This window comes from Stomoxys calcitrans, chromosome 1 (assembly GCF_963082655.1).
Source record: "Stomoxys calcitrans chromosome 1, idStoCalc2.1, whole genome shotgun sequence".
Lineage (NCBI taxonomy): Eukaryota > Metazoa > Arthropoda > Insecta > Diptera > Muscidae > Stomoxys > Stomoxys calcitrans.
Genome location: NC_081552.1, coordinates 77,669,532 through 77,694,677, shown reverse-complemented (window position 1 = coordinate 77,694,677; position 25,146 = coordinate 77,669,532). Strand labels below are relative to the sequence as shown.

The 25,146-nt window shown below is 38.7% G+C and overlaps 1 protein-coding gene and 1 long non-coding RNA gene across 6 annotated transcripts in view; both read left to right on the top strand.

Annotated features, from left to right (window-relative positions):
* The window catches only part of LOC106093761 (serine/threonine-protein kinase PITSLRE), a 45,246-nt gene extending 44,264 nt beyond the window's left edge, over positions 1–982 (top strand). For all 5 annotated transcript variants that reach the window (XM_013260905.2, XM_059360044.1, XM_013260904.2 and 2 more), the window contains one exon: positions 55–982. In XM_013260905.2, coding sequence (XP_013116359.1) covers positions 55–573 — 519 coding nt within the window. In that variant the 3' untranslated portion in view covers positions 574–982. The remainder of the gene's footprint in view (positions 1–54) is intronic.
* Positions 983–5,393: 4,411 nt separating this feature from the next.
* On the top strand, positions 5,394–7,545 carry LOC131995253 (uncharacterized). The gene is made up of 3 exons (XR_009397320.1): positions 5,394–6,412; positions 6,480–6,573; positions 6,633–7,545. It is a non-coding gene; the product is annotated as an uncharacterized LOC131995253 (long non-coding RNA).
* Positions 7,546–25,146: the final 17,601 nt, after the last annotated feature.

The following is a 25,146-nucleotide window of genomic DNA, read 5'->3' as shown; positions in this document are numbered from 1 at the left end:
ACAAAGAAGAAATATCAAATGTATCCATTTTTCATTAAATTTATGTCTTTCTAGGAACTGGGTACACCCAACGAAAAGATTTGGCCAGGTTACAATGAATTACCCGCGGTGAAAAACATGCTTAGTCAAAATTCTCAATTTGCCGACTATCCTGTCTCGAGTCTGCGCAAACACTTTGCGGACAAAACAAGTGATATGGGCATAGAACTTCTGCAAGGGCTGCTCACATACAATCCCAAGCAGAGACTGACAGCAGAGGGAGCGCTAAAGCATCAATACTTTAAGGAGCTGCCTGTACCCATCGATCCATCCATGTTTCCCACATGGCCTGCCAAAAGTGAGTTGGGTGCCCGTAAGGCCATGGCCTCTTCGCCCAAACCGCCTAGTGGCGGTTCCCAATTCAAACAGTTGGGTCGTGATGATGTGGCTGCTGGAGGCGGCAGTGGTAGCAAACTCATATCCGGCATTATCACAGGCAACAAGAAATCATCGGCCAACACAGGGTTTGTTCTGAACTCGGGAATCGAGCAACGACAGCTAGCCATGGGACCGGGTTTCAATTTAAAATTTTAAAAGGTGGTTATTTTGAAGTTTTTTTTATTTTAAATCAATTTATAGTTTAATTCAGATTCACATAAGTATACATAGCGTTTAAAATTTTTTGATTTCTTCCATGTCCCTCTTCCCGATCTGTTCATTATAGAGTTTTCATTAAGTTACTTTGAAATGCGTGAATAACATCCGATTTCTATTTTCTACTACTAATTATTCCTTCATTGAAATATTAATAACATTTCTTAAGATACTTTTTAAAAACAAAAAGAAAACTTTTTCATTTTTATTTACAAATCACGTGTTAGTTGTAAGCTTTACAAAGAAAAGAACAAAAACAACAAACCAGAATAAAAGAAAAAAATGTGTAAAAAATGATATACAACAACAAAATACATATAGTTTTGGATAAAAACTCAATCAAAACCAACTTGGTATTTTTTTTTTTTTTTATTTTTATATTGCGTTGCCAACGCGCAAATTGTTATTTATGTACCCTTTTAAAATGTAAGAAGTAGCTGAATTTTGAAGTTCGGCTTGATATTAAATGAAACTGAACAAAATTTTTAACTTAAAACTAATTTGTTCATGTTTTTATCTCTAGGAAGTCAAATTTACCCCTAAATGGTTTATTTTGAAACTTTCATCTTTTTGTGACCCTTTTTTCTTTGTTTACACCTCATGTGCCTTGTAACGAAGTTTTATTATGTCTGTTCGCGTACTTTTTTAGTACAACTTTTCAGAAGAGTAAGTTCAGCCCTTGCTCTCTTTTGCTATTTGTTTGAATTAAGCAGCTGATTTTCAGCTGTTCGATACTGCAAATTTCTGCTGGGAAAAAAACCTCTAGTAGAAATTTGCAGCTCTCAATTACCAATCTCTCGAAATTGTGCTCGCTCTTTCGCACTCTCCCGTTCTCTTCTGCTGGCAAATAAAGGACGCGAACAACTTCCATTAAAAATTTGTGCAAATTTGCGATACGCGAACTCACATAAAAAAGTCGTAGCGTGGTACGTGCGTGGGTAAAATTTTTTCTCGTGAGTGAGTGGAAAATCATACATGTGTGCCAACGACAGAGAGTGTTTGTCATTGAGCTGTGAGCGGGAGCAGACGTGTATCGGATTACTGAAATTCTTTTATTTTTGTATTTTATTAAACAAACCAATTTGTCTTAATAAACTATTATTTAACACAACGACCGTCTTTGACAAATTCAAAAGTGGGATCGGAACAAGATTTTGTGGAAATTTCCGATAAATAAAGCACTGGTTTTGTGAAGGAGAGAAATAAAAGCCTAAAATAAAAATTGTGAAATTCGAGGATTGCTTTCAAGGGCGTGTGTATCAGTGAGAACCAAACACAAAGATCAGAACACTCACAATCCCAGTTGTCCAGCCAGTAACCTACCTGTTGGCACCATCATCTAGTTAAGTAGCTAACATTTAAAGCCAATTTTGTCCCTGCAGTTCCAATTTACGCCAAATTCCAAGAAATGTACTTATTTATGCATTTGGCTCTTAAATACTATCGTATTTACCGAACTAGTAAAAGGTACAGCTGACAGATTGCACCACCAACATTTTTTATAAATGATTTCTATTTAAATTTAATCTTATTGTGAAAATTATCCTTCATCGGCAAGGGCTGCCGCCTCAGTGTACGTGTTCGTCCTTTTTCCGTCATGGAAGACGAACATCCCGAAGTACCTTCTCCGTACGCTTCTGGTCCGTGCGGAGATTGAAAAGAACACCGGACCCTGGTTCTGTTGCGTGTAACCGGTGCATAGAGTGGGTACATTTCCGATCTTGTTCTGTACGTCACTACCGAAATGTAGTCACACTGAATATGTTGCAAGGTGCTGTGCGAACATAGTCAACAGTGGGTCACAAGCCTCGCCGTCGTTGCCTTCTGCGTCCTCGCCGGTGGACTATGAAACGCCTAGACCTCTCCCGTGAGGCAATAGCAGCATCCCAGCCCCAATATTGCCAGTGCCGGGAAGTGTATCTTTTTTGAATTGCAATGGTCTGAGAGGCAAGATCGATGAGAAAGTGGATTTTATAAGTCGGAAGAACACAATGGTTGCAGCGATTCAGGAGACAAGGCTGACCAACACCTGCAGCTTGCACAGTTGTCCCGGATACAATGTGCTACGTAAGGATCGCTAAAGGAATGGCGGTGGGGGATTGTCCTTCGGGATATACCATTCAGTGCTGTATAGATCCATCTCGCCTACGCTTGGCGCTAGTGACCCCAACATGGAGTGCATGGGGATAACATTCAAGTCCGGTACTGCCAAAATAGAGCTATACAACGTGTACATACCGCCGGTTGGTAGTTGTCACCCAGTTAATGACCAAGCTAACAAGCCCGACATAAGTGGGCTACTGTATGCCCATAATCGTCTGGTTCTAGGAGACTTTAATGCGCATCACGTTTCATGGCATTCTCCCCTAGGTAACGACCAGAGGGGCATACCAGATTGAAGGTTCCACGTTTTGCACGGTGAATGGGGATGCCGCCACTAGGATTACGAGGAGGTGCAGCAGCTCGCCAGACATTTCCATTGCATCCCCTGATCTCCTGAATGACGTATCCTGGCAAGTCTTCATCTCTTTGTGATAGAACGGTCCTCGTAGATATTGGACCTACAGAAAGTATTCGACACGGTCAGCCATGCCAAACTATTTGAGGAGATCGCCAACACGCTGCTAGAGATCTTAAGATATCTGCCATCAAATCTTCAGCCACATTGTTAACTACATACACGCATGAGGTGCGAAGGGAGCTGAATGTGTTGGTCGACGGAGTGACAATTCCGACCATCAATTGGTCCCAAAATACTTGGAGTCACATTTGACAGCTCTTACAAATTCTCCTCATGCCACAGCAATTTGCGATAAAGTCAAAAGTAGAAACAAGGTCCTCAAGTCACTTGGCGGCAGCACTTAGGGTGCAGGCAAAGAAACCATGATGACCACGTACAAAGCAATTGGCCGGTCTGTGGTAAGTTATGCAGCGCCAGTGTGGTCTCGTCAGCTATGTGCAACGCAGTGGAATAATATTCAGATCTGTCAGAATGCCGCCCTTCGAACTGCGTCGGGCTGTCACCTCAGTTCTCAAATGGACCACCTCCATCAGGAGACAAAGATTCTACCCGTGCGAAACATAACAACATGCTGTCTCAGCAATACCTTTTGGGCTGTTATCGCAGAGACTATCCAAATCATAGGTATTCAGCGCCCAGAAGCCTTAAGATCTACATGATCTAGTGTGTGAGGTCCAGCGCTTCAAGGGAGAACTTCAAGATGGATCGGCGTATCAGGCGGGCCTAGACAACATTTATGTATGTAGACACGGTAGCAGATACGGTGAAAAGCTACCGGGTGAATGTGGCCCTTGGAGAACGACCGCCTCCCATTGCACCTGAAGAAATTGACCTCCCCCGGCAAACCAGATTAGTTCTGGCTCAATAACGATCCGGCTGATGCAGCCGCCTCAATTCCTACAGAGCAAGGATTGGTGCCAACGTGCAGGATGTATGTCCCGATTGTGACCAGGGACTACACAACACACGTCACCTGTTTAACTGTCCAGCCAGACCCACAGACTCAGATCCCTCTGGACGAACACCAACTTAGTCGCAGACTTCTTAGATCGGGACCTTCAAAAGAATCAAGAAGACGAGTCAATCCCATTGCAGCCGGTTGTTCGTACCGGATTGACGCGATGGAGTTCTTCATCGGCAAGGGCTGCCGCTTCAGTGTATAATTTCAACAACAACAAGCTGACGAGAGATAGAATACAACACACTGTTACAATAACAACGGGCGATCGCGACTTATAGAAATCCTAACCAAAGTGGAGAAAAGTCCAAATTGGATTAAAAGAAATCCAGTTTTCTCAAGTATTTGTTAATTAATGGGCTTGTTAAAGCTCTATAAAATAAAATTGGGTAATGCATGTACGCGGAGTTATATCTAAATCCCACCATTCAGTACCAAACAACGAGACAGTCTGTCATACGATATTTTTACCTTTAGAAAAATTGTGAAATAATCCACCTAGGTTAACTGGGATTTAAAATAATCCAAGAAGTTGCTCCAAACAGAAAGTCATAGGAATAAACATCTGGTGGCTCACACATGCAGGAAAGACAGAAATAGGGAGCGGAGGCGGATACACATCTTAAAGTCGGTTGGAAAGTAAAGAAAAAAACCACAAGACAACAGCGCTTTAGAATTTTTCTACGTTCAATTAAAAATAATTTTCTGCAAATTGTGTAAACGTCGCACTTTTGCAGAAAAAGTACCACATTTAAGCAAAAAGTCTTAAGTGTAAATTTCAAAAGGTCGCAAAAAAATTATTTGACTCTAAGAAGGTCGGAAATTTCAACTTTAGTCGAACAACGCTAAAACTGGGCTAGAGGAAGCGTGGAAGACTACCAAACATAAGATGATGAGTTCAAATCTCCTCATCGATCACTGACAAAACTTCCAAAATTGTTTTAGTAGGGAGAATGACAGAAAAAAACCGAGAGCAAGCATAAAAACAAAAATTTTTTTTCAAAAATTGACAAATGTCACAAGAAATCAATTACGGATCTATACAAAGTACTAGTTCCAGTATCACCTGGTTACTCCAAAGACAAACCCATGGTCTATATTTGAAAGCAGAGGCGAGTGGACGTGTTTTTCTTTGCTCCGCATTTAAATATAATTTTGTGTGGTTTTTCCAATCTAAAAATTCACAGACTATTAAAATTGTTTTAAAGGAATAAGATTAACTTCATAGCACACAAACTAGTCATTAAAAACAATCATAGCAATCAAATACTAGCTGTTGCGGGACACCCTAGTATACCACGTGCCAGAGGAAAAAAAAAATTGGCGTGGATGTCCCCTATAAAGAGGCCTTTACGTCTGCGTGGCGGCCGACTTCCACGTCACACTCCCCACTCCTAGTGCCTTCCTGCGACAGGAGGAGTTGGGATTAACTTGGGCACACCGTTCGGCAGACCAGCGACAGCAATGTGAACGTGTGGTCTGCCATGCGCAAGTTTTTTTTTGTTTTCAGTTGTTCTTATTGTCCCTCGTTGGAATGGTCAATTACTGGATCCCATTCTTACAGGCTGGGGGAAGCGGTGTTTATTTCACGGCGGCTTCCCCGGGCAAACGTTGGAGAACTGGGGCTGCCTTTTTTATATGTGGCCCGATGGCTAACCCCAGCTCTGCGAGGGGGAACCTGCCGAGAGATTGCAGACCTGATGCAAGTGATTGTCAGGATTTATGAAATACATCCATACCCAAGAGGATGGGTTTCATAAACCTGCAATCACGGCATCAGGCAGGCCACCGTAGCATGTTTCCCGGTACCTGAAAATAGAGGAAGAAAGGAATATTAATAAATAATTGCGGAGAAATGATGGAACGATATTACCTTATGGCCTTCTACCAAGAGCCACGAAGTAAACAGATGGGTTTCGCCCAGCTGACGCGTAGAGTTGCCATTGCGTATGTTATTTGCCATTGCATATGGCGAATTACTACACTGGGTGAGATTGTTGTTGGGCGGCTATACGACGATAAAGCGGTTTTCATTCATATAAAGTAGCCGCTCCAAACGAAAAGATTTAAGAGAATTTAAATGTTAGCTATTGGGTTACAAATGTTCTAAAACCGGAGTTAATGCATAAAATCAATATGGCTATTAACTCAAGATGGCTAATTTTTATGATTGAGTGAGAACAAAGTAATAAAAGAGGGTTAATTAGGCATTTTGGCGTCAGTTGAAAAGAAAAGTGCATGACATTATATCTGAGAGATGTGTATTTAAATTTGAATTGCAAAGTAATAATAAGGAAGAGGTTAGTGTTTTGTTAAGTTAACAAAATCTTGGGCAGCGGTCATTAAGGAGACGTTTTTTTTGTTTAGAAAATTCCAGTGGGTGTTTTGTGTGTCGACATAAGTCGTTTTGCTGTTTTAATCGAGACTGTGAGAAATAAATAAAGATACCAAATAAGATAAAGTGAGTTTTTAGGTTATATTTCTATGACCGAAAGGTGTTTTAAACCCTGTTATTTGCAGATAAAGCCTCCTGGACGAGAGGAGGCGAAATTTTTGTTGGTGCAAGTGGCTGGGTTAAGGCTAAAGTGAATTCCCCCCGATTCAGAAACACACATTGAACGGTGATTACCGCAAACGCCACCGTTTCATCTGGTGGTTATAAAGGTAGGCCGCTTTTTAGTTTATTGTGCCCAAAAGAGGGCGAGAGAGGAAATTCCGTCCGTTGTTGTCCAGACCGAGAGGTTTGGTTGGATGAAAAATCGGTGGTCAACGTTAATCCAGAGGTGCACAATTGTTGCCATCAGGCTATCCAAATTAGGGGAACTATCCCAGTTATCTCTGGAAAGCGGAATCTTTGCTTGTATTCGGCCGTACACTTTTGTTTTGGTGATGGCAAAAGGTACCACCAGTTGAACACCTCCAACGACTTTGAATTTGAAATTATATGAAGTCACGCACACATACTAACCTTTACTTTGAAAAGGCGAATTCGACTGATGACGAAACGTTTTATTCTCCTCCCGAAATAGATGATACCGAAAGATTAAAACCTTGGGGTTATAATGCAATAGTAATCAAACTTTTCATTACCTTTTTTTTTTGTATGAGGATATTGACATGATTATTATATTTTGATTTTTTAACTACCTTCTACTTTATTTTTACCATCATATTTATTTCTTACATTATTATTTATTGACCATTTTTTTTATATTTTTTTCATATATCCTAAGTTTTAGCTTACGTTTTTTTTTACTTGTTTTTATGTGATAGAATTTGCAAAACGTTCATGAGTACGCGTTTGTAGGGTGTCTATTCCCAACAGTGTGTCCCTTCTAAGAGAGCTCCCTTAGGTAGGCCAGGCTTAACCGTTTTTATTTATATTAATTTGATTATCCTTCTTTGCAAGTTCTAGTGTTCAGTGTTCGTTTCATGTAACCAGAAAGTTAAAAATTAGAAGATTAAGTTAATTGATTTAATGCTATAATTTAGTTAAAACTCAGTACTGTCAGTTTATTGTTGATGATTTTGATAAAAGAAAGACAGGAATCTTAATACGAATTGCGTTAGTTTTAGGCCTTTATATTTTAAATAAAATTTATGATGTTGTGACTTGTTTAAAAAAAAAGAAATATGTTGTGCTAAATTGTGGATATAAGGGGGGTGTCAACGTGAGGTAGGTGTGGTGGCTTGAGCGGGATACAGGGATCATGTTTGAAGAAGGGGATGTCCACATGACCATGGTAGGGCAGGGCGACTGGAGGGTCCATCTACCTCCCACTTAGGAAGAAATCTGGGCTTGTGTGTTAGTGTTGTCTAGTTTGTTAGAACATTTTTATTTATTGATACGACCCCGGGGCGAAAGATGATGGGATGGGACCTCCCCTGATAAGGCGACGAAATCTAGCCGGTGCCCAAATCATTTTTGGCCGCAAATAGGGGCCTCGTAACAATATGGCGCCCAACGGTAGATTTTCAGCATTTTTGTCAAATGTTGTGTTAATTATGTTTGTGTAGGTCACCAATGCACAAAGTAATAGCCCATTTCAATTAAAGAAATAGACCAACACTGAACCCTGATTGGAAAGTGGAGAGGTTCGAAAGCTTCGTAACCGTTTTGGAAATTTCAAAAGTCCGTTGTACGAAGAGCCGATACTTCAAAACTGGAAATGAAGGAGGACGTGAATAATCCAACAACAGGAGGATTTAGTGGCATACTTTTTTATGTGAAAATGTATTTTGCACTAAGCATACTGTGTCGTTATTTTTGTGTAGTGTTAGTTACAGTTTAATGTTGTGTCCAGATCTATGTTAGACCTGATAGCCGCTCTAGATAGGATTTAGAGGTCCGTTGTATCAGGCAAATAGGTATGAAATTGGCATCATTTGCAAGATATTGGTGTCGAAAGCACGAAAAAAAAAATTTTGTTTTGTTTTAATTTTGATTTCCCAGATTTCAGACTGGTGCTCGAAAGAGAGTCAATAATATAACCCGTACCCACCACTACTCACGTAAAACCCCCGAATATAATATATGTGTTCTAGATAAGAGAAAAATAAATACTCTAAATAAACTAATAATTTAATATAGGCGTTAAAATTATTGTCCAATTAGAGAAAGGTTATGAGCATTCAGACTCGATCCCAGGCGAAAAAGAGAAAAATTCCTGAAAGTTTTGATGCAAATAATTCATTTATAGAAAGTGAAGAGAAAAGAAGTAGATACGTTACCGATATGTCTGTTGGAAACCAGGCTAGTACAAGCCAAATCACCGATTTGTCTGGGACAATAAGATCGGGGACAGGCAACAACAATACATCGGGTCCATCAGCTGGTGGGACACCGATTGGAGGGGCCAGGTCTGAACCGCCAGGAAATGGTAATGTAGAGGTCCTTAGGCAACAAAGAGCCCTCGAAAACAATGTTTGTATGATCCAGAATGAATTAGGTGGTTTGAAGAATACAATAGGACAGTTATCAGAGGCTGTAAAAAGGTTAACTGAACTTACCTTGAATCGGAATGTACCCAGTTCACCGGCATCTAATTCTGGCTTAGGGGGCTTGGACAATTTGTCTGCACCAGAAACAGGAAATAATGGCAACCGCCCAACCAATGGCAATTCTGTGGCAGGTTCAGTATGTAGTCATTTTCCGAATGATACACTGAGGGAAAATAAGCGTGTGCGAATAGACAAGTTGGGACTAAGGTTTGATGGCATTTCAGGGGGTATTTCCGTTGAAGAGTTCGTGTATCGTCTTGAATACTTTCAGGGACAGTACCATATTCCATGGGCAGAGATATTAAGGGATTTTTCTTTAATAGTATCCGGTCCAGCCGAGTCATGGTATTGGCTATCCCTGAAAACGAATAAGTTTTCGGATTGGCCCAGTTTGAAGCATAGTTTGTTAAGCCAATATCAATCCACCAGATCCAATTTTGAAATAGTGACAGAATTAGCTCAGCGTAAACAACAACCAAATGAGTCTATTGATACATTTTTCCATATTATGGGCCAGATTAGGGCTAAGTTGGTCCAACCTATATCCGAATATGATATGATGAAGATATTAAAGAAAAATGTTAAAGAGAGTGTAGCGAGAATTATTTACCCCATTCAAGTTTCGTCCGTTGAACAGCTGAGAATAGAGTGCAATGAAGCGGAGAAGAATTTTCCAAGAAGGGAAATAAAACCTGTACTTCCATCTCGTCCAATTCGTCAGGTCAGCGAAATATACGCGGAAGGTTCATCCGAATGTGACCACGAATCTTCTAAATGTGAGGAAGTATCCACCATACAGTTCATCCGAAAAACGAAGCCAACTTTATTATGTTGGAATTGCCAGAAACAAGGCCACACTTTCAGAAACTGCGACTCCACAGAAAGAAATTTGTTTTGCTACCGTTGTGGAAAACCTGGGACTATTTCTCCCAAATGCCCGTCCTGTAAACAGGGAAACCTGAATCAGGGCGTGGAGTATGCCGGGGGGCCACGTCCAATCCTGAATTCCCCCAGATCAGAGAAATAGCATCATCATCTAAAAATAGAAATAAGAATGAAATAATAAATAACATTTTTAAAGCAAATGAATTAAATTTTAAACCTGAATTAAGACATTATATACCACTAGAAATTCGAGAGAAAAATTATAACGAGATTAGATCACGCATATTTGAATTGGATTCTGTAACTGCGAATAAAAGAAACCCGCCTAAAGTGCGCGTAAAATTTGAGAAAAAAAGAAAGATTTTCAAGAATGTATTAGAGTCAATCAAACATGTAAGTCAAAATATGGACCCCAGACCTTACGCAGAGGTGGAGGTTCAAGGCATTAAACTTAAAGGCCTTTTAGATTCCGGCGCCTCAGTCAGTGTATTAGGGAAGGGTTGCCGAGAGTTCATAGAGAAATTAAGCTTGGACATAAAGAAATTGTTTTCGAATGTTCGAACTGCCGGTGGAAAAGAGTACAGAGTACTAGGAAAGATTAAATTAGAAATCCTATATAAAGAGGAAAAACATGAACTTGAACTTTATCTATGCCCAGATTTGGATCAGGAGTTATATCTCGGAATTGATTTCTGGAAACTATTTCGGCTGGCTCCGGATATTATTAAAGTCGCTCAAATCGACATCGATAAGGTCCAAAGGGATTTGATAGAGGAGGGAGAGGTGTATAAACTGAATCCCCATGTATTGAGTGATGATCAGAACGAACGATTGAAGGAGGTAGTAGCTAAGTTCGATACCTTTGAGGAAAAGGGCCTTGGTCAGACCAGCCTGGAAAAACATTCAATTCAATTGATTGAGGGTGCTGCACCATTTAAGGATAGATATTATCCCATGTCTCCAGCGGTACAGGCTCTTGTTTATGATGAGGTAGATACTATGCTCCGTCTGAAGGTTATTGAGGAGAGCAACAGTCCTTGGAGCAACAGGACCACTATTGTAAGGAAACCTGGAAAAAATCGATTTTGCTTAGACGCCCGGAAATTAAATAAATTAACTGTGAAGGACGCATATCCCCTTCAAAATATTGATGGCATTCTAAGCCGAATCGATGAGACATATTATATAAGCAGTGTGGATCTAAAGTATGCCTTTTGGCAAATTGAACTTGACGAGGAAAGTAAGCCATACACAGCGTTTACGGTGCCTGGACGTCCTCTATACCAGTTCAGAGTGATGCCATTCGGTTTATGTAACGCGGCCCAACGCTTGTGTAGGCTTATGGACCGAGTTATTCCACAGCGCCTCAAGGAAAATGTTTTTATATACTTGGACGATTTATTGATAATTTCTAGCGATTTCAATGAGCATTTAAGACTGTTGGAGGAAGTAGCTAAGTGTCTTAAAGAGGCTAATTTAACAATTGGGTTAAAAAAGTCTCAATTCTGTTTCCAGGAGCTCAAGTATCTAGGTTTTATAATTGGAAATGGCATGCTTAAGACGAACCCCGATAAGGTACAAGCGATTCGGATGATCAAGATACCGAGAAGCCCCAGGGAAGTCAGGAGCTTTTTGGGTACGGCGGGCTGGTACAGACGGTTTATTAAGGACTTTGCTTCAATATCAGCACCGTTAACCGACACTCTCAAGAAGGCAAAGAAGTTTGAAATGACTGGAAAGGCCATTGAGGCATTTGAGAGTTTAAAGAAGGCTTTGACGTCTGCACCAGTTTTGCGCCACCCTGACTTTTCGAAAAGATTTTTTATACAATGCGATGCATCGGAGTATGGTATCGGCGCCGTTCTCTATCAATTGAATGACCAGAAGGAGGAGCACCCTATAGCGTTCTATTCGCAGAAATTGAACGCATGCCAACGGAATTATAGCGTAACGGAGAAGGAGTGCCTAGCGGCGGTGATGGCTATCAAGAAATTTAGACCCTATGTGGAGATGATGCCATTCACCGTCATAACTGACCACGCCAGTCTTAAATGGTTGATGACCCTAAAGGATCTTAGTGGTCGACTGGCGCGCTGGTCACTCCAACTCCAACCATTTGATTTTGAGATCGAACATAGAAAGGGTTCAGATAATGTTGTTGCGGATATGTTGTCCAGGGCGCCCCAAGATATCATGATTGAAGAGATATCAGAAGAACTTCTTGATTTTGAGACAACAGAATTCGAAAGCGAGGAATACCTCGACCTCATAAAGACCATAACCGAAAACAAGGATAAACTTCCAGATTTGAAAATTGATGATGGATACGTTTATAAGAGAACCATTTTTGACCAGGAACTGGAACAGGAATGTAAGTGGAAGTTATGGATCCCGTCCGGTATTGCCCATGCTATTATTGAAAAAGCCCATAATACTCTAACAACCGCTCATGGTGGAGTCACGAAGACGCTAGAAAGAGTCAGAAGGTTTTTCTATTGGCCACATATGGCGAGCCAAGTTAAACGATTTGTCAAGAATTGTCAGGTCTGTAAGGAGACGAAGCCCTGTAATCAGAATTTGAGACCCAGTATTGGACAAGAAGTGATTACAGATAGGCCATTTCAAAAGCTTTATATTGATTTCTTGGGGAAGTACCCGCGATCTAAGAATGGTAATGCGTACATCTTTATCGTTGTGGATCACTTCACCAAATTCACTTTCTTGAAGGCTATGCGTGATGCTACTGCTGCCAATGTTATTCGATTTTTAATAAGTGAAATTTTTCATAAATTTGGTGTACCGGAGGTGATCCACAGCGATAATGGTGCTCAATTCATATCCAAAAGTTTTCAAGATATGATATCTGCTTATAAAATAACGCATATGAGAACCGCAGTGTACTCACCCCAATCCAATGCTTCCGAACGTGTAAATCAGTCTGTCATATCGGCCATAAGGACATATTTGAATGAAGACCATCGAGATTGGGATCTCTACTTATCGGAGATCGAGTGCGCTCTTAGAACATCAGTCCATTCGGCAACTGGAGTAACCCCTTTCTTTTCATTATTCGGTTACGAGATGTATTCTAATGGCACGGACTATAAGTTGGCACGGAAATTGCTATCCATGTCCGATCATGAGATATCTGATTTACAGCGACCGGATAAATTGGAAATGATCAGAGAGAAGGTGAAAAGGAAAATGCATGAGGCATATGAAAGAAGTTCTGAGAGGTATAATAAACGAGCACGCGTCGTTAGATTCCTACCCGGTCAAGAAGTATATCGCCGTAATACTGTTTCGTCTGATTTTGCTAAAGATCGTAATGCCAAATTTTGTAAGAAGTTTTTGAAGTGTCGAATCGTTAGACCTGTCGGCAATAACATGTATGAACTTGAAACATTACAAGGCAAGACGTTAGGTACGTATCATGTTAAAGATATTCAAATATAGTGCAATATAGGTTTAGTATTGATGACTACAAACTGTGATATTAGGTTAAGAATACAAATAGCTTTAAAGATTGACAAATTTTGATTTTATGTTGTATTCGTCCTAATATTACTTTTATATAAACCTATAGTGCAATATTAAAAGATATCTGTGTACATAAATTGAGTACCTGATTATTCTAGTCGATTATTTCTTCCTTTATACGTTTGTTTTGTCCGACTTTTACAAATTTTCGTGATTATACAATTCGTTTTTAATTATACACCTTTTTTCCGTAATTATACATTTTTTGTAATTATACAACTACGTTAGTAATTATACCCCGATTTGTTTTCGCGATCCTAATTCAATTCATTGACTTTAATTTTTTTATGCCAATCCTTACCCCAAACTTTCCGAACTTCTTATCATATGCAAATGTAGTGCTAGGATCAGCCAAAACCTATAACGAGATACTAGAGGGTAAAGTGACCTTGGGACAAGTGAGCGACTTCGGTACTTCCCTGACTTTATTCATGATACCCGGCTTTGATTCAGGGTGTGGGAGTTCCCCACGTTGCACTATAACTCTTCGATACCACTTCTGATTTTCCCGCACACCAGCCCTGCCGGCGAATCTCTTGTCAGGCCAGGAGTTTTGTTGCGGGACACCCTAGTATACCACGTGCCAGAGGAAAAAAAAAATTGGCGTGGATGTCCCCTATAAAGAGGCCTTTACGTCTGCGTGGCGGCCGACTTCCACGTCACACTCCCCACTCCTAGTGCCTTCCTGCGACAGGAGGAGTTGGGATTAACTTGGGCACACCGTTCGGCAGACCAGCGACAGCAATGTGAACGTGTGGTCTGCCATGCGCAAGTTTTTTTTTGTTTTCAGTTGTTCTTATTGTCCCTCGTTGGAATGGTCAATTACTGGATCCCATTCTTACAGGCTGGGGGAAGCGGTGTTTATTTCACGGCGGCTTCCCCGGGCAAACGTTGGAGAACTGGGGCTGCCTTTTTTATATGTGGCCCGATGGCTAACCCCAGCTCTGCGAGGGGGAACCTGCCGAGAGATTGCAGACCTGATGCAAGTGATTGTCAGGATTTATGAAATACATCCATACCCAAGAGGATGGGTTTCATAAACCTGCAATCACGGCATCAGGCAGGCCACCGTAGCATGTTTCCCGGTACCTGAAAATAGAGGAAGAAAGGAATATTAATAAATAATTGCGGAGAAATGATGGAACGATATTACCTTATGGCCTTCTACCAAGAGCCACGAAGTAAACAGATGGGTTTCGCCCAGCTGACGCGTAGAGTTGCCATTGCGTATGTTATTTGCCATTGCATATGGCGAATTACTACACTGGGTGAGATTGTTGTTGGGCGGCTATACGACGATAAAGCGGTTTTCATTCATATAAAGTAGCCGCTCCAAACGAAAAGATTTAAGAGAATTTAAATGTTAGCTATTGGGTTACAAATGTTCTAAAACCGGAGTTAATGCATAAAATCAATATGGCTATTAACTCAAGATGGCTAATTTTTATGATTGAGTGAGAACAAAGTAATAAAAGAGGGTTAATTAGGCATTTTGGCGTCAGTTGAAAAGAAAAGTGCATGACATTATATCTGAGAGATGTGTATTTAAATTTGAATTGCAAAGTAATAATAAGGAAGAGGTTAGTGTTTTGTTAAGTTAACAAAATCTTGGGCAGCGGTCATTAAGGAGACGTTTTTTTTGTTTAGAAAATTCCAGTGGGTGTTTTGTGTGTCGACATAAGTCGTTTTGCTGTTTTAATCGAGACTGTGAGAAATAAATAAAGATACCAAATAAGATAAAGTGAGTTTTTAGGTTATATTTCTATGACCGAAAGGTGTTTTAAACCCTGTTATTTGCAGATAAAGCCTCCTGGACGAGAGGAGGCGAAATTTTTGTTGGTGCAAGTGGCTGGGTTAAGGCTAAAGTGAATTCCCCCCGATTCAGAAACACACATTGAACGGTGATTACCGCAAACGCCACCGTTTCATCTGGTGGTTATAAAGGTAGGCCGCTTTTTAGTTTATTGTGCCCAAAAGAGGGCGAGAGAGGAAATTCCGTCCGTTGTTGTCCAGACCGAGAGGTTTGGTTGGATGAAAAATCGGTGGTCAACGTTAATCCAGAGGTGCACAATTGTTGCCATCAGGCTATCCAAATTAGGGGAACTATCCCAGTTATCTCTGGAAAGCGGAATCTTTGCTTGTATTCGGCCGTACACTTTTGTTTTGGTGATGGCAAAAGGTACCACCAGTTGAACACCTCCAACGACTTTGAATTTGAAATTATATGAAGTCACGCACACATACTAACCTTTACTTTGAAAAGGCGAATTCGACTGATGACGAAACGTTTTATTCTCCTCCCGAAATAGATGATACCGAAAGATTAAAACCTTGGGGTTATAATGCAATAGTAATCAAACTTTTCATTACCTTTTTTTTTTGTATGAGGATATTGACATGATTATTATATTTTGATTTTTTAACTACCTTCTACTTTATTTTTACCATCATATTTATTTCTTACATTATTATTTATTGACCATTTTTTTTATATTTTTTTCATATATCCTAAGTTTTAGCTTACGTTTTTTTTTACTTGTTTTTATGTGATAGAATTTGCAAAACGTTCATGAGTACGCGTTTGTAGGGTGTCTATTCCCAACAGTGTGTCCCTTCTAAGAGAGCTCCCTTAGGTAGGCCAGGCTTAACCGTTTTTATTTATATTAATTTGATTATCCTTCTTTGCAAGTTCTAGTGTTCAGTGTTCGTTTCATGTAACCAGAAAGTTAAAAATTAGAAGATTAAGTTAATTGATTTAATGCTATAATTTAGTTAAAACTCAGTACTGTCAGTTTATTGTTGATGATTTTGATAAAAGAAAGACAGGAATCTTAATACGAATTGCGTTAGTTTTAGGCCTTTATATTTTAAATAAAATTTATGATGTTGTGACTTGTTTAAAAAAAAAGAAATATGTTGTGCTAAATTGTGGATATAAGGGGGGTGTCAACGTGAGGTAGGTGTGGTGGCTTGAGCGGGATACAGGGATCATGTTTGAAGAAGGGGATGTCCACATGACCATGGTAGGGCAGGGCGACTGGAGGGTCCATCTACCTCCCACTTAGGAAGAAATCTGGGCTTGTGTGTTAGTGTTGTCTAGTTTGTTAGAACATTTTTATTTATTGATACGACCCCGGGGCGAAAGATGATGGGATGGGACCTCCCCTGATAAGGCGACGAAATCTAGCCGGTGCCCAAATCATTTTTGGCCGCAAATAGGGGCCTCGTAACATAGCATATAAAAAGTGATAAATCTAAAAAACAACAGCCAAAAGTAAACAACTAACTGTCCAAATCTCTTATGCACCGCATCAACTTCTTTTCATAAACAAACACATAAAAGTGTATATGTTAATAAAGAGTAAACATAATCAATAGAAAACAGAAAGAAAGAAAAAGCTCTGAAGTGTTCATCTCAAACAACAAAAATTTTTTTCAACAACCAAAAAGTCCAGCAATCGTTAAGCATAATTAAACAAAACTCAAAGCAACAACAGTTACCAACGCAACAACTTTACTCGTGACACAAACATCAACAAATAGAAAACAAAACTTCAAATCAATTAACACGGCATTGCCATATCACTGCCATATTTGAGTCCTCCTGTGAAGGGGTCTACCAGAACACACTGTGCAAAATTTTATCGAATTCGGGTAATAAATTGATCTTTTATGGCGTCAATGCCCTATATCGGGAGATGGGGTGGCCGGTCTATGGGCAGCTATATCCAAATATAGTCCGATCAGAACCGCAATTCACAGAAGTGAAAAGGGGCCTATCAGAACTCACTGTGTTGCCTCAAGGCTTTAAGTCGGGAGATCGGTCGATATACCGGCTATATATAACTTAAATCCCATTTTATGAGATCAGAAGATCAGGTTTATATACAGAGAATAAAGATGTTTTTATACACAAGATATCTTCAAAATTATAAATACCCAGCTTTTGAGTATTAATGGGTAAACACCCGGGTATTTACCAAATTTACCGGGTAAATACCTTTTAGGTATTTACTTACTCTAAGTAAGTCGGCTCCAAAGAGAACCAAATTAAATACACAAAATTCATTAGTGGAGAACATCCAAAATTCTCCTCGACTTTTTGATTTGCCTGTTAAGCTGAGTATTCTCTTCAGCTTTTCAAGCGGAAAGTTGTCAAACTCCATATAAAAAAAAAACGTTGGCTAAAAATAGGCGGAAAAGTAGTACTCTGCTTATAGCGAAGAAAATGGCAAAAAATTACTATATAATGGCAACACTTAAAACGATTGCCGGCATCATTTTTGTTTGTTCTATTGGTTTCAGTGGTTCGTTTTTCTTTATTTACGTGAGAAAAAGTATATAAAATAGAGAAAACAACCAGTGCAGATAAGAAACGTGTTTTGTTATGGAAGCAAAAACATTGGACTGCTGTCAAATTTCGCTCGCGAAACAATTGAAAATTTCATCAGCTATTCCGAAAGCAGAACAGAATACCAACCCTTAGAACCTTACAACTTTTAGACAGTCGCCTTGAAAAACAAACCGAACATTTAACAAATGAAATAAAAACAATGATTCAAAATTGTGAAGATAAAATTCTAACGGAAATTGTTAAAAAAATAAATGAGATGAGGATGGACTTAGACCACGTCATTGATAGTTGCCTGCGATGTGAGAGTAAATGGAATTCCATGCACTCAAGAAGAAAATCTCGAGCTTTACTTTGATGATATATGCGAGGCCATCAAATGTATTTATCGCCTTGAGAATAAAAACAACAAGGAGCAAAATTACTCTCCAGGTGCCGTTATTATTGTAAAATTGCAGTCAATCTTGAGTGAATTCAGAAGAAAAAACAATCTGAATTTATCTCTATCTAAGTTAGATTTTGATACGAACACAAATTTTTATATAAAAGAAAATCTTAAACACTCGAATTATAAAATACTCCATGCGGCTATTCGATTGAAAAAACTAAATCAACTACAATCTGCATACACGTACAGCGGGCTCGTCTACGTTAGGCGCTTGGCCAATGAGGATCCAGTTTGCATCGAACACATCGATGCAAACTGCTGCTGAATCTAGCAGAGGACATCAAAATGCTAGTATATGCTACAACAACGATGGAAACATATAGCATAGCAGAGGACATCAAAATGCTAGCATATGCTACAACAACGATGGAAACATATAGCATATCATCTTAAATTTCATAAACCTTTGTTTAAAGACTAAAAACAATCAAAGTCATTATTATATTAACTTTTATTATTCATAATATAATGCCCATTTTTCAACACTTTTTACTCATTTGAATCGAAGATTTATACTGCCTTCATTTTCTTAAAATTTACTCAATACGCCCTTTCTTCCTAATCAAAGGAAACATTCTAGAGATAACTTGCATCTGATGATTCGTGCTCTAGTGCGACAAAAGCCGGGACAGAGAATTGTGCTTATTAATGTCCAAAGCCTTAGAATTAGAAATAAAATGGATGAATTTCGCTACATATTTCAGAACTCTGTTATTGACGTGATTGTGGTCTCTGAAACATGGTTCTTCCCAAATTATGGAAATAAGTTGCTATCGGTAAATGGCTACAACATTTTTAGATCGAATCGGGACAGAAGACGGGGAGTTTCGCAGCTTCGCGTTCAGAGGAGAAAGAAGAATATATTTTAAGGGAATTGACATGTATGCGAAGGAAGAAAATACGATGCTTTCCTAGAAAACCTTGGAGAAATTATGTCTCGTTACTGTAATATTGTACTCACTGGCGATTTTAATTGTAATATTCTCGAGGAAAAAGGTTTGTTAACGAGCATGGATTCGATTGGGTTAAATATTGTTAATTCCAACACTCCTACACACTATTCAACAACAACAACAGAAACTCTTATCGACTTAGTTTTTGTAAGTTCAAGATCTGATGTGGAACTTTATGATCAGTTGTCGGCAGCCTTATTTTCAAAGAATGACTTATGTTTTTTAACATTTGGCATTCCAATGAAGGATGATAAGAAGACGTTTACTTACAGAGATTTTAAGAACATTGACTACAACTTGCTTTTGTGGGAGATTGGATCTGTTGGGTGGCATCAGCTCCAAACCATGTCCTCTGTTGACGAACAGACACACTTTTTTCAGCGAAATATGAATTATTTATTTGGCAAATGTGTCCTAATAAGGACAAAAACTGTTTTGAGCAGTGGAAGCCCATGGTTTGATAACGAAGTTAAAGCGCCAATTAAAAGAGAGATCATCTATACTCCCGTTTCGTTTCGTTTCGTTTTTAGGATACTTGAACTTCATAATGCTTACAGGTGCGCAAGGAATCTAGTAACTTCCACCATTAAAGCCAAAAAATTGCTTATTTTAGCAGGAAGTTTCAGGAGGCATTAAACACAAAAAATGCCTGGAGGCATATTAAGTCAATTAAATAGAATAGGGAGCGATAGTATAGCAGTTGATGATAATGTTGATTTGGATGCAATTAATTAAAGATTTTTAAATGTATCTCTACCAAGGCCCAGTATTAACTTTTATGGGAATGTATTTAGTAATATTGACAATAATAATACTCCGAATCAGCTTTTTGATTTCGAACACTTTTAACCATTTGACATCATCGATGCCGTCAAATCAATTAAATCCACTGCTGTAGGATCTGATCTAATTGATCCTAAATTTAAAAATAATTTTTCCACATATCCTGCCCAACATTTGTTATTTCTTTAACAATATTATATTAAGGAGCTGCTATCCACAATCCTGGAAACAGGCAAGAGTAGTCCCTGTACCGAAAAATAATCAAGAATTTAGACCTATAGCCGTACTACCATATATTTGGAAGATATTTGAACACCATTTAAACAAACAATTTAAAAGCAACATATTGTGGAAAATTCACTTTTAACCAATCTCCAATCCGGATTCCGGCCGAAGCACAGTTGCAATACTACACTTTTGAAAGTTGTTGAAGATACAAGAAGTAATATTGAGCGCAACAACATAAATTTTCTGGTTCTTTTGATCATTCTAAGACGTTTGACTCTGTTGACGCCGAAATTTTCTGTCTTTAGCTTAACATTTTTTCTTCAACAAATCTGATTCATTCCTATCTGACTAATCGTAGCCAATCTGTATCAGTTTGAAATCGTAATTCTAGATGCCTTCCAGTTTCATGCGGTGTCCCACAAGGTTCAATATTAGGCCCTCTCATTTTTTCTTTATACAGCAATGACCTCACCAAACAGTTGCAGAGTTATAGTATTCATATGTAAGCCGGTGATGTTTTAACTGTATAGAAGAAGAAGAACATCATCGGCATACATAAGCACGTCAGCTGAGAAAATAAATGATACCATAGTTTGTCAGAATAACGACCTTGACCTTCTATTGAATCCCTCGAAGTCAAAATACATAGCCATTTCCAGAAATCGCACAATATTGCCGCTAAATCTTAACATTGCAGTTAATGGTTCTGCAATCGAAATGGCGTACTCATCGAATAATCTTGGCGTAGTTTTTGATTATAAATTATCATGGGAGAATCATATTAACTCGGCAGTTGGCAAAACGTGTGGTGTAATAAGGAGAAATCAGAATGCTCTTGGCAAAAACATATATCCTGCCAAAACTTTAATATTCTTGAGAAATTTTTCAAATTGGGATACAGTTCTTAAAAATAAATAACATGTTGCCCTTAATGATGTTTCTAGATATGTTTTTGGTTTGCGTAGGAGAGATCGGATATCGAATTTTGCCAAACAGTTATATGGTGTCACTTTCGATGCATACCTTAAAATACGTTCGCTGCTGGCACTACACAAAATAATATACACAAATAAGAACACTTATTTGTCTGCTATACTTCGTTATGCTAATTCTAGTAGAGGCAAGCAAGTGATCCAAATACGACACCAATATCGCAGTTTAACCATTTCTTATCAACATTATTATTTTTTTTTCAATTTTGAAAATAACTTTGTTATTTAAGTTAAACAAGATTTTGTTGATACACATTGTTAAAATGCGAAAATGCATATGTACTTAAAATTTGCTATTTAGTTATTTTATAGAACTTATAAACTTTTTTTTCTTTTATTAATTTGATCTCTGTAATTTTCTTTGCTGCCTTCAATTTATTAAAATTAAAATAAATCACTTAATTTTTACTTCGTAACTAAGTTGCAAATCAAAATGTACGATTACCTTCCCCATACTTTATATAAGACCTAGTCTTTTGTATGGGTATTATCACAATAAAAATATATACAATACAATATTCACCAGTTGTTTACACAGAATGTAAACAAAAGTGGAACTAGTCCGATTACTTTGGTACTAGTGTATAAACAGGTTTGGAACTAGTGGCCTGGACTACTGGGAACGTTTGCGTGAGTAAGGAAAGCACAATACAAATACAGGAGCACACAAAAAGAATTCCACGATATTGAATGGACTCAGTAGGCCGTGTCGTCAAGAAGTCTTAAAACCTTATGACCTTGTTGAACCGTTGAAAATAGTCGACAGCCCATACAAATCGTTGATGACTATTTCATATTGTTGTCGCGAAAATCATGCATAACATTTTAAGCGACATTGTGAACGAACATGTCGTCAATGAATGTATTGATAACAGAAACTCTCATAAATTCATCAATGAAAAAATATTCCAAAATTTCTGTCTTAAATATCAAAAAAGAGGAAAGGGTTCACAAAATTGTTATTGACGAATTCATTTATTATTAGAGTTATACATACAAAAAATAATTAAATTCCCAACAACACGATAACTAGTCTAATAAAACACGTAAAGAAACAGACAAAATTGTTATTGACGAATTCATTTATTATTAGAGTTATATATACAAAAAATAATTAAATTCCCAACAACACGAAAACTAGTCTAATAAAACACGTAAAAGAAACAGACACAAACACGGAAAGGGCCAATTCACCGAAAATATTCAAATCATCAATATCCCCAAAAAGTCAATTGCGATATGCTCTGCGCTCTCCAAGGTTATGAAGAGTATGGTTAACCAGCATCTTGTCAGATACTGAGAGTCCAATGGCCTTCTTAGCGACAGATAGTATGGGTTCCGCAGAAATCGCTCTACGGAACGATGGAGTCGTTCTATCCACCAGTTTGGTGAGAGTATGGTCGTTGCTCTGGATATCTCCAAGGCTTTTGATAGGGTCTGGCACGGTGCACTTTTATCTAAGCTTGTCGCGTTTGGATTATCTCTCATTTGCGAGTGGGGTAAAATGAACAGAGTAGACATTAACGCACAGAAGACGCAGTGCTGTTTCTTGTCTCACAAGCGATTCACTGAACCACTTCAATCGTCGATATCTATCGACGGTATAGACATTGAACAGTCAGATGCTTTTGATGTTCTGGGCATGAAGGTACAATGTGATGTCCGTTGGTCAAAACACGTATTCGAAGTGTCAGAAGAAGCATTCAAGTGTTTGGGCTTTCTTAAGCGGTGCAAAAATATTTCAGCTCTACTGATCTTCACAATATCCAAAATCATCCTTGGAGCTGCTTGACCGGGTTCGACGGGGAGCGAAGGTGTTGATTGGGGACAGTAGAGTATCCAACTCTATTGCTTCTCTTGAACATCGTCAGAATGTGGGTAGCGTTGTATTGTTCTATCGTTATTTTCAAGGCGTGTCTTCCAGGGATATTCCTCTTCTTATCCCTGACGTTAGGATGTTCACCAGGAACACAAGACTTACCAGGAACTCACACCCGTTTGTAATTTATTGACCAAACGAGCAAACCATGCATTACCTAGAAAATTAATTTTTCGCCCAAACAAATCGTATGTGGAATCGACTTCCGGCTCATGTCTTTCCCACCGACATTGACGTTCAGAAATTTAAGACGAATATCAATAAACACTACTCCCTCTTTCCCCATCCATCCCTTAACTTTCCTAATTGCCAACGCAATGCACTGGATATATAGTGAAAAAAAACATACCTGGGTTTTCAGAACGCCTTAATAACTCGGACATATATGACAAGAATAACTTTAGGCTAGCATTTTGAAATACGAATACCGTAGGCAGTTTTTTATCGACGACAAAGACTAAGATAAAGACCAAAGACAAGGCAGATGTTGTATACAAAATACAATGCGATGGGGACAAGAAAAATGCATGCCCAATGCCATTTGAAGGCACCACTCGGACAAAATTAAAAACTAGACTTTCGGCACATAAATCCGACCACTAAATGGTACACCAAACCAATAGAACAAAAGACGGCACTAGCTTCGCATTGTACTTTAACTGGACACATTCCCAATCTTAAATATGTAAAAATGTTAGCGCAAGAAAACAATAATAAACAAAGATACATGCTTGAAATGCTTCACATTATTGATACACCCTCTGACAAACGAATGAATTTTAAGACTGACACGGACCACTGTGCACAGATTTACTGGAGTTAAGTCAATAAATATATGCAATAGAGAGAGACAGCTTTTAGTACACTTTTCACATCTTCATAAGAAAGTCAGTTGTAACTGTTAAAAATGTAATTATTTTATAAAATAGTTTTCTGTTTGTATATTTTCATGTAAAATGTTAAATTTTCGGTGAATTTCCCAGAGGAAGAACACCGGCGGTGTTCGAAATATTAAAGATTTCAAAATAAAACAATTTTCAAAAACTTAAACATCGGTTTTTATACCCTCCACCATAGGATGGGGGTATACTAATTTCGTCATTCTGTTTGTAACTCCTCGAAATATTCGTCTAAGACCCCATAAAGTATATATATATTCTTGATCGTCATGACATTTTAAGTCGACCTAGCCATGTCCGTCCGTCTGCCCGTCTGTCGAAAGCACACTAACTTTCGAAGGAGTAAAGCTATCCGCTTGAAATTTTGCACAAATACTTCTTATAAGGTGTAGGTCGGTTGGAATTGTAAATTGGCCATATCGGTCCATGTTTTAATATAGCTGCCATATAAACCGATCTGGGATCTTGACTTCTTGAGTCCCTAGAGGGCACAATTCTTATCCGATTTGGCTGAAATTTTGCATGGGGCGTTTTATTGTGACTTCCTGTGCTGAGTATGGTTGAAATCGATCTATAACCTGATATAGCTGTCATAGAAACCTATTTGGGGCCTTGACTTCTTTAGCGTCTAGAGGGCACAATTCCTATCTGATTTGGCTGAAATTTTGCACAACGTGTTTCGATGTGACTTCCAACAACTGTGCTAAGTTTGTTTTAAATTGGTCCATAACCTGATATAGCTGCCATATAAACCGATCTGGGATCCTGATCCGATTTGGCTGAAATTTTGTACAACGGCTTCTCCCATGACCTTTAATATACGTGTCAAATATGGTCTGAATCGGCATTCAGCCTGAATACCCCTTTAAACCGATCTACCTATTTTATCTACCCTAAAAAGCCCAATTCTTATTCGATTTCGCTGAAATTTTACGCAGACTTCTACTGTGGTCTCCAACACTCAATTCAATTAGTATAGCTATTCTTTTCTTTTATCCTTTGTTTGTCTAAAAAGAGATACCGGGAAAGAACTCGACAAATGAAAATTAGTGTTTAGAGAACATTTAATTCAAAA